We start from the raw sequence: 15,562 nt of genomic DNA, 5'->3' as shown, positions 1-15,562 counted from the left end.
TGATAAATTTCGTGGGTTAATCAAACATGATTGCCCTGGCCATTTGCCTAATATCATATTGATCACTAGATCAATAGAGAATGTAGTCTCGACCACTTAGGCGATTTTAATTTAGGTACTCTTATTCCCTTTTGTCCATTGTTGGAAACCATTTTCTCTTCTTAATTCAATGGACCTTATAGGGTGAATATAATGCCATTTAGGCAAAGCCTTGGTCGAGCTTCTTTTCCTTTCTTTCAAGGAATGTCCAGTTGAGTTCAAGAGTATTTTATAACTGAGCCTGGATGGCAGAGCATGTCGTGCCATTTGTCAAAGGCTTCTTTGAACTCTTTGGAAAAGTGAGTTGGGGTATTAATCCTCAATCATACTTATCTTGGCACAATAAAAGCATATGGATATAGTTTCTTATCAAACAACAGTTTGAATAAGATAATGATCATGAACTCAAAGCAATTCATTTTATTAATGAAGTCGTGTATAAAGCAACGTATCAAAGCAATTCATGAAACATAAACTCAGGAAACATGAAAATGAGAATGTCAAAAGACAATTATATAATATGGCCTTCACAATGCATGTGTTGCCATATGGCGCTCAACTTCAGCTTCATCAGCTATAGGAGGCCTCATCTTATTATTCTTTAGCTCAATGTATCTTTTCTGAAGCTTGTCAAATCTGTTGATGGTATCTTTGATTTTCTGCTTTCTTTGTTCAGAAGCCAAAAGATATGACAAAAGGTCATTATAAGTGGTGAACTTCTTAGCCGTGTGTAACAACAGCACATCCTTTGGATGGAATGTGGAGTAGGTCTTATAAAATAAAGAATAATGTGTTATCTTTTCACCGCATAGTTCAAGACTATAAGCAATATCCATCAGAGCAGAATTATATTTGTCCACGGATTCAAAATCCTGGAATCTGAAGATCTCCCATTCATGGTTGGCTTTTTGCCACGATACCGGTTTGAACCTTTTCCTTAACTGTAACCAAAGGTCACAAGGATCCTCAACATGGAGATACAGGTCTCTTAGTTCCTCAGTGAGATGATAACGAATAATCGTTATAGCTCTATGCCTTTCACTGTCAATGATATCATTGTACTCATTGATGCATTGTCCGAGTCCTCTGGATCTCAGGGCAACAAGAGTATTCTTTACCCATTCTAGGTAATTATCTCCAGAGAGATTTAGGGCAGAGTAATCTGAGTGTTCAAATCTGGACATCTGAATATTTAACGAGTAATTCAAGCACTCAGAATTCTATGTAAGCAATAGAATAAATCAATATATATGATTTCAATAAGGCTTTCCTCCAAATCATATAATCTATTTGCTTAAGCAATCTTAGTATGAGAATAATCAATTGATCATTCCATCTAGTAATCTTTTTAATTATAATTCAAATTGGATTGATTATATATATAGGGTATTAAGGCCCTTTAGAATTTGAATAAGGATCAATCATCATTTTATTAAATGAGATCAAGCAAGATGGATGATATCAAGCAAATGCATGGATCAAAAAATAGCTGAATGCATGTTCAGAACTAAGAATTGGACTTAAACAATCTATATGTGATTCCTAATGCATGAGGATATTTGGTTTTCACAGATCATAAAGCAAAAACCGATTCCTTCCCCCTCTTACAGGGTAAACCAAGACAAGAAAATTTTATAATTTTCAGGATATGTCTAGAACAAATTCAATTAGATTTTCAATCAATCGGTTTCAAAGCTGGTTTATGTTTTCAATTAAACAAACATGCTTAACTTTAAAAATAACCGATTTAATCTAATTAGATGCAAGCAATATGAACCAATTTAGATTTTATTTTAAATGCCCCATGATTAGAATGATCTATTATATGTATGCATGCTCAGTTTTAATAAAACTATATGATAAGCGGATGCATGGAAATGATCAGTTCATGATATGTGTATGATCTAACAATTTACTAATCCATGTTTGATCTAATAGATGCTATCAGGTATGTATATATGATCAGTATATAATTTAATCATCACAAAATCAGTTTTCAAGGTTGGTTTTTAGATCAAGATAAATTTATATCATTTGTTCAAACTATAATGAACCGATTTCAAGGCCGGTTTAGATTTAGATAAATTTTGACAAACAACTATGTGATCAAATGATTTCAACTTAGTATTTATTTTAGCCTATGTCATAACTATTTAAATCAAGACTATAGGTTATAATATTTTGATAAATACTACCTAGTCAAAGATATGCATTTAAAACAATCATAAAAATTTTAAATTTTGATCAGTTACAATATAAAACATCAATGGTCAAAGATATGCATTGATTAGGATTTCAGTTTTGATATCTTTGGGTTTGACTGAAAGATTATGGCTGAAAAGATTGTGGCCGCAAAAGGTCATGGCCGGAAAAAATCATGGCCGAATTTGGATTTAGGGGTTCAGCCGATTATTGCTTAGAGTTTAGGGGATTGATTAAAATCAAGCAAAAATGATTTAGGGAATTGATATGTATAATGGCCATCAAGATACATATCTGGTTATAAAACAAACAAGGGGGCACATCGAATGGGATTAAGATTTTGATGGCCAGCTTATTCATCCGGCTATACAGCCGGTAATACAGCCAAACAAAGATTATGGGTTTCAATCTTTTAGTCAATCCGGATTTAAGGCCGGATCAAAATAGGAGAAAGGAGAACCGATTTTAAGGTTTGCTAGCTAAAAGGGGTTTATGATTTTCTCTAATATCTTTTATAATTTTAAATAGTTCTTAGAAACAAGATTCATATAGATCTTAGATTATTAATAAGTTTTATAAGTTTTTTTTAGAGATTCTTAGATCTTTAGAGATTCAAATAATTTTAGAATCAAGATTCATATAGATCTTAGATTCAAGATTAATATTTGTGATCATTTTAGATCTATAGATTTTTATAAGTTTTATGATACAAATAGATCTAATAATCAGGATTCAGATATGTGGTGTTCTTAGATTTTATGGATAGATTAGTTTACCTTTTAGAAAACACCAAATTGATCTGAATGGACCACCGTGAGAGAGAACTGATCCGCAGATGAGCTGGTTGAGAGAGAGGTGGAGGAGCTGGCCGGAAAACCGTGAGAGGGATAGACTTGGCCGGCGGAGCAAGGCTGAGGGCCGGAAGAGATGGCCGGAAAAGAGATGATCGCCGGCGGATGGGATTGCTCAGGTGGAGAGAGTCTCGTGCTGATAACGTGTTAAGATTTGAGAGAAGATTTGTGAAAATGTGTTGTATATTTCTTATTGCTTACACCACTATATATAGTGGTTCATATAAGGTGGAGTCAAAAGGAGAATTGATTACAAAGATACTCTACATAATGACATGGTCAAACTCATAAAGACTAAGGTTGAATGGATAATGACATGGTCAAACTCATAAAGACTAAGGTTGGAAGACCCATCCAACTTTAGTCTTTATGAGTTTGACCATGTCATTATGTAGAGTATCTTTGTAATCAATTCTCTCTTTGACTCCACTTTGTATGAACCATTATATATATAGTGGTGTAAGCAATAAAAAAATATACAACACATTCTCACAAATCTTCTCTCAAATCTTAACAATAACCAATTTTTAGCCGATTAAATCCGATTTATTTAACTAATTAGGCAGAAGTTGAGCCTTTTGTAGAAGCCCAGTTGTTGCAAGATTTGTCTCTACCCACATGTAGCTATTTATACAGGTCTTCAAGTCACGTTCTCTTTGTATTTAGTCGATGTGGGACTTTGGCTAAAGTGTTTTTAAAATTTTTCTTTCTTAATATAAAAAAAGGATGGGCGTGAGAATAGAAACCAGGACCTGCCACAACATACTCAATGCCATAACTAGACCGAAAGACATCTTGGTGGTTATACACATTATCTAATATATATACATATATTTATCTATACTATTATTTGCGAAGTAAGTTTTTGGAATCGAGCTCTCACGTTAAAAGTTAGAGTGGTTAATATCGTTTATATCCTTAATGAATAAAATCTATAACTAAATTAAAAAATAAAAACGAAATTTTAATTTATTTAATTAGATAATTGATTAAAATTAATAATAGAAAGAATTATCCAAAATCTGAAAATATAATTTTAAAAAGAGATAATTTCTGTATATATTGTATTGTTATCTAAAAAAGTCTTTTAGTAAAAAGTTAAAAACATAAATTATATAACTAATATTAATCAAATCTAATTCTTAATTATATAATTAAAAATAGAATATTGAGTTAACCAAAATCTAAAATATAATTAAAAAAAGATAATTTCTATATTGATTAAAATTAATAATCGTAAGAGTTATCCAAAATCTGAAAATATAACTTAAAAAGATAATTTTTGTATATATTGAAATGTTATATGAAAAAGTATTTTAGTAAAAAGTTAAAAACATGAATTATATAACTAAATATTAATCAAATAAAATTCTTAATTATATAATTAAAAATAGAATATTGAATTAACCAAAATCTAAAAATATAATTAAAAATAAGATAATATATATATATATATATATATATATATATATATATATATTGTAGTGTTATCTGAAAAAGTATTATAGTAAAAAGTTAAAAACGTAAATTATATAATTAAATATTAATCAAATAATTTTTTTATTAAAATTATGAATATAGTGTACAAAGAACTTTTCAAATTTATGAAAATGTTTAAACCCGCATCGCGGGCACAACACCTAGTAATAAATAATTACAAAAACTAATCCCCTATTAATCTCCGTATAATTCCCGATTTATTGATTAGGCGCTAAACCCACACCGAGCGCCCGATTAGCGTCTAGCGAGTTCTTAAACAAGGGTTTTTTCTAACTTTTTGGGCTACTAGTTTACTCTTACTAACTGGCCCATCTTCTTTCTAGCTCCTGCGATCAGGATTTGGCTCCTCCCCCTAGCTCTTCGTCTCTTTGAAACTTAGAGGAGAGCCATGTAAGTTCTACCGTCGTCCGTTTTCTCATCATTTATTGCTTTCCCACTATTCATCCCACTCTCTCTCTGAATTAAACATCATCAAAGGTAGCCGCTTGAGACTTTTCACTATAAAACGGTCCGTTCTCTGCGATGAATAACCACAGTTATACGGGATCCCTAATATGCTTTTCCTGAATGAGAAGGTAACTCCGGCTAGCTCTGTCTTTGTTTTTTATAGATTCTTACAATAGATTACGAGTCCTCTCTTGGAATTCGATTACGTTTTCTCCCCACGAAGACCAGGTCTTTGGTTTTATCTTCTATCTAACTCATATGGAGTTTGCGTCTCCGACGACGTAACACTTTTACTTTTCCGCCATGGACCACCATATGTGCACCTTCGACGACGTTATAATTATATTTCAGTTAAGTGATTGCTCTTAATGACTTCATTCAATCCAAGCAGCTCACTATTTCTCACCCATTCATCTTCTCTGCCTTCATTAGAAAATTTATTCAGTATATGTATTCACCCGTAGGGCTTCTTAGCCACAGCTCATCATTTTGCAGTCTATCTTTCTAACCATTAAATCATTAGTTCTAGATTTTTTTTTTTTTTGGATTTCAGTCCTAGGTTCTCATGTCCTGCAAATTCCAATTGTTTGTTATATTCCTGTGAAAAAATTAGACTGTTGATTGTTTTGAACAAAAGCTTCGCAAATAAAGTTTCAATCTTTATCCTTTTTCTCTCCTTAATACTATCGATATGGATTTTTCTCCAAATTGGTAAAATGATGCTAAGTGGTCACGGTAGCGGTTGATGCATCTTTTTCTGTTTTATTAACACTTTGTTTAGACTTCATGATGATTTGTTTTGGGACTTGAGGAAAGAATCGTTCACATGTGCCGATGTGCGTGACTGCCCAAAATTATGTTATGTATCTAAGCATACATAGAATATTTTCCCCTCAAAGCTTGGTTTGTTTCCGTCACATCACAAACTTCCTGTCCCATTTCTTCGTTGAACAACTCTTCTATCTAAGTCATATGGATCTCACGTCTCTATCTACTTTGAGAGTCATAGATTGATATATATTAGATTAACTTTGTATCTCATCCTCTAGAATGAAGTTACCTTATACAGTGATACTTGTCTTCTCTTCATTTTTGGTCTCAGTTTCTTTTTATGTGAATCGACTTGATATATTTTCCTTTACACATGTAGATTGGTTTTCTGATAGGTGCTTGAAGATATAGCTCTGGTGTATTGAATTCTCTTTATGCAAGATTTACTCTCTTAAAAGGATAGCAGGTAAGATTAATTATTTAGATTAAAAACGCTGCGTTTTGACTGAGGCGATATTTTGGTGATTCTGAGTGCGATTTCGAAATCAAGGTTTCCGATGGATTCGGCTGTTTCGCTGGGCTCATCTGAACCTCCGGAGAGTGATCGGAAGGAGCAGGATGTGAGGGATGGGTTTGTGGAAGGTTCTGAAGAAGCAAAAGGGGTGATGGTGGTAGATCTGAAGAAAGGGAATCCAAGCTGGGTTTCAGTGGCGCAGGATAAGAGAAGTTTGAAGAAATACGAGGTTGAGATAACATCGACGAATGGTAAGCACAAGGTGGTGATTCCGGAAGATATTCTTTCTGATTCGACTCCTTTATGGGAAGATTTTGTTGTTGGGAAATTTTTGGATATTGCGCCTCATATAGCCAGGGTTCATATGGTGGTGAACAAGATATGGAGTTATGGAGAAGCTAAGGCTAAGATTGAGGTGTATGATGTCAATGCTAATACGATGAGATTCAAGATAACAAGTCAGAAAGCTCGGGAGAAAGTTATAAAAAGGGGTATGTGGAATATAGCTTGAGTACCAATGGTGGTGAAGAAATGGACTCCAAAAACTGAGGAAGAAAAACAAGAGGAAGAAGCTATACCGATGTGGGTTCATCTGAGAAAGGTTCCACTCCATATGTTTTCATGGGAGGCATTAAGTTTTATGACTAGTGCTGTGGGATTTCCGGTGCGTCTTCATCCAGAGACCATTGCGTGTTCAAATTTTGAAGAAGCAAAGGTCTTTGTGAATGTTGATGTATCAAAGAGCTTGCCTAAGGAGATAGATTTTACTTTGGAGGGGAAGGAATTTACAGCAGAGTTCTACTATCCGTGGTTACCGTCTAGATGTAACTGCTGTGAGAAATGGGGACACACAGAGAAGGTTTGTGTAATGAAGAAGAGAGGAAAACAGCAAGGGGAAAGTGAAGTAAGAGAAGGTAACATAAATATTGGAGGAGCAGGAGGGAGTGTTGAGAAAGCAGGGGAAAAGGATGATGAGTCACAGGACCGGGAAGGAAGGACATTGAGAAGGGAAAGTATTGAGACATCAGAAAATAAAGTAGTGAAAGAAGATACAATAAGTAAAGAGGATAATAGTAATACTTGGGCGCTGGTGTCTCCGGATAAGATTGGAAGGGTTCAATCAACTCCACAAAGAGAACCAGGTGGAGTTCAGATTTCAGCTTCGAAGTATTCTGTGTTAAGTCTTGATGAAGCAGAGGAAGGTGAAATTTTACAACTGGAGGGGCATGAGGGAGGAAAACAAGCAAGAGAGAAAATCGAGAATATTGAGGTATTGGAGAGTGATCTATTAGAAGATGAGATATTAAGATCCAAAGAGAAAGATAAGTCAGTAATGTCAAAAGGGGGGAAGAGAGTTCAGAAGACTAAAGCTCCAGAGGTTCATCCAAAGGGGAAAAGGTCTTCTAGATGCAATCTCTAAAATGGCGAGTTTTTTCTGGAATGTGTGCGGCTTTAACAAATCTTTGAAACATTCCGTTGTTGGTGATTGGCTAAGCAATAAAGAGATGAAGTTTGGATGTATATTGGAAACTAGAGTGAAGGAAAGGAAAGCAGAGAAGATATTGAGTTATGTATTCAAGGGTTGGTCTTCTATTACTAACTATGAAGATAGTAGTGGAGGAAGAATCTGGCTTATTTGAAGAGATGATGTAAGACGGATCAACTAGTTACCTGTCTAGTGGAGTTGCAAGGGGAGGAGGGTTTTTACTACACATGTATATATGCGAGTAATCAGATGGAAGAAAGAAGAGTGTTATGGGAAGATCTTGCTCAACATCATAACTCTCCCAGTTTCAAAAGTAAAGCTTGGATGATTATGGGAGATTTTAACGAGATACTAGAAGGTTCGGAGAGTTCAAATTTCGTAACTACGGGGAGAATTCCGAGTGGTATGAGAGAGTTTTAGGAAGTGGTATTACAATGCCAACTTACGGATATGGCGTATCAAGGGCCACGCTTTACGTGGTGTAATAAAAGAGAAGAAGGAGTCATCTGCAGAAAGTTGGATAGAGTACTGATTAATGAAGAAGCTTTACATCGTTTCAGGTCTGCATATGCGGTATTTGAGCCGGGTGGTTGCTCAGACCACATGAGGTGTAAGGTTCATCTTTATCCACCAGTTGAGAAGATTAGGAAGCCTTTTAAGTATGTTAATGCGTTAGGAAACATTCCTGGATTTCTTTCAATGGTTCAAGGTTACTGGGATTCGACAGAGGTCTTGTTTCATTCAACCTCGGCAGTGTTCAGATTCTCAAAAAAACTGAAAGGATTAAAACCGTTGATTTGTGAGATGGGAAGAGAGAAGATTGGTAATCTAACCAAAAGAACTAAGGAGGCTTTGGAGGTTCTCTGTATCAAGCAGGGTGCTACTTTAGTATCTCCCAGTGATGTTGCTATTCAAGAAGAGGCTGAGGCATATGGAGAATGGCTGCAGGTGGCGAGTCTTGAAGAAGATTTTTTGAAACAGAAAGCTAAATTGCATTGGTTAGACGTGGGGGACCAGAATAACAAGACGTTCCACAGAGCAATTAAATCTAGAGAAGCTCAGAACATGATTAGAGAAATCAGGTGTTCAAATGGGAGAGTTGTTTCTACACATCTGGAGATAAAACAGGAAGCAGAAAATTTCTTTTCGGAATTCCTTAACCAAAAACCTGAGAGCTATGAAGGAGCTTCAGAGGAAGACCTGCAAGAGTTGCTTACATTTAGATGTACATCAGAGGATTGTCGACTGTTAGAAGCTGATGTATCTGAAGAAGAATTCCGCAGGGTTCTCTTTGCTATGCCAAACAACAAATCTCCGGGGCCAGACGGTTATCCATGCGAGTTTTTCAAAACAACATCGTCAGTGTTATCCAGAGATTTCGCTACTGCAGTCCAATCAGTCTTCAGGTTTGGATTCTTACCTAAAGGAGTTAACTCAACTATCCTTGCACTCATTCCTTAAAAGGTTGACTCGCTGGAGATGAGAGATTATCAACCGATAGCGTGCTGCAATGTTCTTTATAAGGTTGTTTCGAAGATTTTGGCTAACAGATTGAAGCGGCTACTCCCAAGAATCATCTCGGAGAATCAATCTGCGTTTGTGGAAGGCAGACTTCTAATGGAGAATGTTCTATTGGCGTCAGAGTTAGTGAAAGATTATCATAAAGAGACGGTTTCTCCAAGATGTCTGATGAAAATAGACATTGCTAAAGCGTTTGATTCCGTGCAATGGGAGTTTGTGTTGAGGAGTTTGAGTGCACTGGGGTTTCCTGAGAAGTTTATCCATATGATCAAGCTATGCATCACAAGCCCGTCTTTCTCTGTGCAAGTGAATGGGGACCTTGCTGGCTATTTTCAGAGTTCGAGAGGGCTGCGTCAAGGGTGTTTTCTGTCCCCTTATCTTTTTGTCTTATGTATGAATGTGCTATCGAGGAGATTTGATAGAGCGGTGGCAGAAAGGAAGTTTAAATTTCATCCGGGATGTCAAAGTCTCTCTCTCACACACCTTTGCTTTGCTGATGATCTGATGGTTTTTGTGGAAGGCTCTAAAAGATCCATAGAAGGAGCTCTCTCTGTCTTTGATGCATTTCAAACGTGGTCGGGGTTACGGATAAGCTTAGAGAAATCCACGATTTATATGGCGGGAGTTCAGGAGGATGAGAAAAGAAGTATATTAAGGAATTTTCCTTTTGCTGAAGGAGAGTTACCTGTGAGGTACTTAGGTCTACCTCTTATGACTAAGGCGATGAGAAGTCAAGACTATACTCCGCTACTGGAAAAGATCAGAAACAAGGTTAGCTCCTGGACTTGTAGATTCTTATCCTATGCGGGGAGATTGCTTTTGATAAAATCTGAGCTGTTGAGTATAGTGAACTTCTGGATATCAGTCTTTAGACTCCCAAGTAATTGTATTAAGGAGGTGGAGAAAATCTGTGCAGCGTTTCTATGGACGGGCCCTAGACTTAAATCAACGGGAGCAAAAATTGTGTGGGATGAGCTTTGTAATGTTAAGAGTGAGGGAGGTTTGGGGATTCGGAAATTGAAAGAAGTTAACAAAGTGTATGGGCTGAAACTGATATGGAGGATGCTTTCGGGAGACTCCTTATGGGGGAAATGGATTAGGGTAAATCTTCTGAAAGGAAAGAGCTTTTGGGAAGTAAAGTCTAATGTGCAAAATGGATCATGGATGTGGCGGAAGATGTTGGAACTAAGAGAGGTCGCGAAGCTGTTCTATATGAAAGAAGTGGGGAATGGGAGACATACATCTTTCTGGTTTGACAAATGGTCTGAGAAAGGTCCTCTGTTTGACATACTGGGTGATCGTGTAGTTATAGATATGGGAGTAAGAAGAGAAGCGACCTTGGAGGAGGTGGTTCTTAATACCAGAAGAAGAAGAAGGCATCGTACGGAGCAGCTGAAAGACATTGAGACTGAGATGAGTGATATTGTGAGGAGTTTTGATGAAGAGAGAGGATTTATGTTTGTGGAAAAGGAAATCTGGATACGCTAAGAGTTTCTCAACATTTGAAACATGGCAGCAGCTGCGAGAATGTAAATCTCAATGTTTATGGGCTAAAGGTGTTTGGATCTCTCAAGCTACTCCAAAATATGCGTTTATGATGTGGCTGGCTGCTCGTAATAGAATGTCAACACTGGACAGAGTAGCTTTATGGTGTCAAGGGCTTGACACTACTTGTGTTCTCTGTAAAAGTGCTGCAGAATCAAGAGATCATCTATTATTTGAGTGTTCCTTTTCAACTCAGGTTTGGAAATACATAGCTAAAGGTGTCTTACGAAGCTCCTATACTAATGTCTGGTCAGAAATGTTGGCTTTAGCTGTGGATGAGAAAAGGGAGAAGATGAGTAAGTTCTGTTTGAGATATGCCCTTCATGCTACATTGTATGCAGTGTGGGGAGAGAGAAACAAGATAAAACATGGAGATAAACCGTTGCCCCTTCTAGCGCTCAATCGAATGGTAGAGAAAGGAATTCGAAACAAGATAAGCGTGATGAGGGGAAAGAGAATCAAAGGAATGGAGAAGCTAATGCAGTTTTGGTTCCAAACTAGAATGTAAATAGCTTACATATAATAGTTGGGTACAATAGATTTACTCAAAGGATGCACTAGTTGTATAAAGGCTTTTCAAATGAATAAATTTAACATTCATTCGAAAAAAAAGAATTATTTAGATTTCAAGTATTCTTAGTTGTTAAATATTTTAACTGTTTTTTTTACGTTGTAGCTTTAAAGACATTTTTTGATGGTCGTTGAATTTTTAAGATGAAGGGTTTTTCAATTTTCAGACAAAGGTCATGCTGTTGGAAACTCGGTATAGAGTTGCAAAGATGAGTCTAAGCCTCAAAACTGTTCTGAATAGAAGTGGGAAGATGCAGAGCCAAGGTCCCAGAAAATAGGAAGAAGATAACAATGTCTGTGAGCTGTTCTAGGATACAAGAACCAGTGAGGACTTGGCAAAATAAAATGATGGAAACCATTCTTGTGGAGTTCTGATTGAGACTGGAAAGAAGCTACGATTTTATAACATCAAAGCTAATAGTTGTTCTCCTGAGATAGTTTTCTGGCGTTTTATATGGACAAGCATTTTATAAGGAGAACACTTATCATGTTGTGAAAGGACATGTGTCGATGCAGGTGTGACAGTCCGAGAGAAGTTCAATATTCGTTGAGAAAGATTGTGTGTATTGTGCCTTTTCTGGGATTTATAATATAAAGCTAACATATTCTTTGATTATTTTATTTCATTTAATTATGTAATCTATATATGTTTAACAAAGTTCTTGATGTTATTATGTAATAAAAACTGAGAAGGGAACGTTTGATGAGATATGAGTAATAAGCTTTTATTCAATACAAATCCAACACAAAAGTTACAGGATAGATTCACTATCGATGAAAAGAAAAGCAAATTTCAATGAACATGTATATCGGTTTTGGTTCATCTTGATATCTAGATTATTAATGGTTACATTATATTTAAGTTTTTTTTCATTTAGTTACCGTTTGGCTCATATTAATTTTTTGATTAAATTATTTGATATAAAGTGGTATGTAACCAAAGTAAAAAAAAAAACTTCCAACAAATAATTTGTTATTAAACAGTTTGGCTCATACTTTGAAGTATCATGTTTTATTAGTTTATAAATACTAATTTTCAAAAATATATTAAAAATCAGAGAAAAAATTTCAACATATAATTTTGTTATTAACTAGAGTTCGTCAAAAGCTATATAATAATTAGCAAAACATAATCAGTAAAACATTAACTGACTTTTCATTCAAAATATAATTATTCTCTCATACAAATATATATTCTAAAACATCATTTGCTGTTAAATTAAAATATACTAATTATTATTTTTGATATTATTGAAACTATTTATATAGTACTTAAAATTAGGTTTAATTATTTTATCAAATTTCTCTATTATACTTTTATTGATTTAGTTTGTACGTGGATTAATTTATTATCATGTAAAAAAAATAAACTTGAGAGTTCTTGAAATAAATAAATTTTTATTAGTTTAAACTTCAGTCTTTCTTTTCTTTAAGCCTTTTTTTTTTTTTTTTGACGTCGAAAGTCATTCTATTACTCAAGCTAGAGGTGGTCTAGGTAACCAGACCGGAATAGAACAACCAATAAAAAGTAACTCCCTATGGAAGGATCTCGCAGTTTTAGCTAAAAAGTCTGAAGTCTGATTGCGCGCTCTTGGTACATGAATGATGCTGAATTCCGGGAAGCATATTTGAAGCGTCTCTATCCTCTCCAGTTCCGTCGCAAAGCTTGGCCAAGCATGAGGTTCTTTTAACATTGCGATCAGGTCCTTGCAGTCTGTCCCAAAACTCTGGCATGTCGAGTGTTGGAGCATATTCTCCATTGCCCACCGCAGTGCTTCAAGTTCCGAATGCAGGGCTGATTCGCGTCTAGTGATATTTCTTGTCCCCATAAGCTGTATGTTGCTCCCATTGTCCATCCACACCCATCCACATCCACTGAAGTGATCAGTAGATGTCCATGATCCATCTAGCAAGCAAATATTCCCCAAGCTTAAGACTTGGGGTTCCTCAGTGTTGCTTTCCTGTATCACTAGTTGTGGCACTTCATTCGCATCAAACCAGGCTTGGCATTCACTTTCTGCATATCTAACCAGCTCTAATGAGTCTCTGTCTATACCTCTAAAGAATTTAAGTCAAAGTAAAAGAAAATAGAAGAAAATGCCATTACATTTTTCTGAATCACTTCTGTTATTTTTGTATTATGTATACAAAATGATGAATGTTAATGTTATTTTTAATTCAAACCAAAAAACGTTTACTGAAAAAACAATATGTTCTCAAAAACTCTGTTTATTATTTGTTAGTTTATGATATTGCTTTTTATTTAGAATAGTTTATATAATGTTTCATAAAATTTAAAAAATTTCAAATAAAATAATTTTTAGTATACCATAGGGTGGGCCAACCACTAGTAATCAAATAAGCTCATCACATGTATTAACTTATTTAATTTATTATCCGCCAAAATAACGACTTTATGTCTGTTGAGAGATGCAATAACACTAATCACTTAGGTGGTTGTGAAACTATATATAATCTGAAAATTCAAGTAAAAACAAGAGGATTTAAGAATTACAACAGTTTAAGCTGTCCATGTCCTTTTGTCTCAACATGAAGATGGGCTCACAAACCACAAATTTTAAGTACATAAAGAGTTTACCTTTCTTCACCATCATCAGTAATGAACTTTCCATTACCAGGATTAATGGCAGCAAAGAAGAAGAAAGCAACGTTTAAGAGGACGAGGGGTTCAATATCTTGAATTGGAATACCAGTCTCAATGTTGAGTTGAGCCAAGGCTCCTTTCCCGGTTATAATCTCTCCTATCAATGAAAATGCTATTCCCAACTGTGCCAATCTTCCTACGAACAACTCGTTTGCCTTCGTGAACCCAAACAATGGACCTTCACACAATTAAACAACAAACATTTACAGATTAGACCTCACAACTCTTAAGTAATATCATATGTGTATCTTAGGGTATAGTCGTATAGATAAATCAACATAAAAGTAAATTCAGACACTATCCCTGATTCAAACACCAATTACGGATATTTATGCTTTAGTTTATCCTTGGTAAATTAGACTAAGGACTAATCTAATTTTGGGCATAGCACTAAGGGTCTCTATTACTACTAGATAGACCCATCCAGTTATATTTGGCACATTAGTTGTTCAGACCAATGGCATTTGCAACAAACAGAGAAAGGGAATCTTGAGAAAAGAGACCTTGTTCTTTAAGACCGAGAGCAGATCGGACGCCTTTGCCGGGAGGAATGACGGCTTTCTCAAGTCCGGTGGGAGGATCGTCGACGAATTTTCCTCTGTCCCCAAGAGCTCCGATAGCACCCAACAGAGTGAACAATATGAAGAAGAGAAGTAATGGTTCTGCTTCGTAAATCGGTATCCCTGTCTCCAGATTCAACTGTGCTAATATACCTTTCCCTGTTAACGCCTCACCCAGCAACGATGCCTATTCATAAAACTCAACATTCATAGGCTTCTTCTTGTAACGACAGTATGTGCGTCTCATAGAAAAAGAGAGTAGACTTACAGCGAAACCGATCATAGCAACACGACCCACAAAGAGCTCGTTCTGCTTCGTGAAACCTATCCCACCAGATGTTCCGAAGATACCGTCTTCAACCTTTGGCTTCACCTTCTCAACCTAAAATGTTGAAAAAAAAATCTCAACATAACCAACCATCTAGACACAAGAGGCGGTTCTTGTGTTGCAAGTAAAAAGGGTCTCTGAAAACCTTTTTGGGAGCAGCTTTGGTTTTGGGTTTGAAGATGGCAAGAGGTACTAATGATGGTCTTCGAGATGGTAGAACAACATGAGAGTTTCCCGAGAGGAAGAAATGGTGAACTTTGGGCTGAGCGAGAGGGTTCTTGTTCCTTAAGAATTGGTTCGCAGAAACTCCCGAAGTAAGCAGCATGGTTTGAGCCATTTTGTATTTTGTGTGGTGTGCTGCTTGCAGCGTTTGAGGATGAGAGAAAGGATCAGTGAAGTGTTGTGGTGTGAAACTAAAGAGATTAAGAGATATCAAGGAAATCTGTTGACGGGCTTACAGTCCATCCACGTCTCCCAATTTCTTTAGTCTTTGTGAAGATAATGTTCTGTGAAGAAAATAAATAATTATTTATTTTTTTAACGCAAATAATTGTTTCTTTTTT

At 35.7% G+C, this 15,562-nt stretch overlaps 2 protein-coding genes across 2 annotated transcripts; both read right to left on the bottom strand.

The window, feature by feature from the left end:
- Positions 1 to 566: 566 nt before the first annotated feature.
- LOC117129296 lies at positions 567 to 1,223 on the bottom strand. Its single transcript, XM_033282858.1, has one exon. It carries the CDS (start codon positions 1,221 to 1,223, stop codon positions 567 to 569), a length of 657 nt encoding a protein of 218 aa, XP_033138749.1.
- A 12,672-nt stretch (positions 1,224 to 13,895) lies between these two features.
- On the bottom strand, positions 13,896 to 15,443 carry LOC103847722 (photosystem II 22 kDa protein, chloroplastic). The gene is made up of 4 exons (XM_009124807.3): positions 15,145 to 15,443; positions 14,940 to 15,053; positions 14,615 to 14,858; positions 13,896 to 14,289 (listed from the first exon to the last, which is right to left on the bottom strand). The coding sequence occupies exons 1-4, from the start codon at positions 15,334 to 15,336 to the stop codon at positions 14,042 to 14,044; spliced, it is 798 nt and encodes a 265-aa protein (XP_009123055.1). The 5' UTR covers positions 15,337 to 15,443; the 3' UTR covers positions 13,896 to 14,041.
- Positions 15,444 to 15,562: the final 119 nt, after the last annotated feature.

The sequence above is a fragment of the Brassica rapa genome, chromosome A10, assembly GCF_000309985.2.
Source record: "Brassica rapa cultivar Chiifu-401-42 chromosome A10, CAAS_Brap_v3.01, whole genome shotgun sequence".
Taxonomy (NCBI): Eukaryota; Viridiplantae; Streptophyta; class Magnoliopsida; order Brassicales; family Brassicaceae; genus Brassica; species Brassica rapa.
The sequence above is the reverse complement of the archived record's forward strand: the minus strand, read 5'-3'. Positions and strand labels throughout refer to the sequence as shown.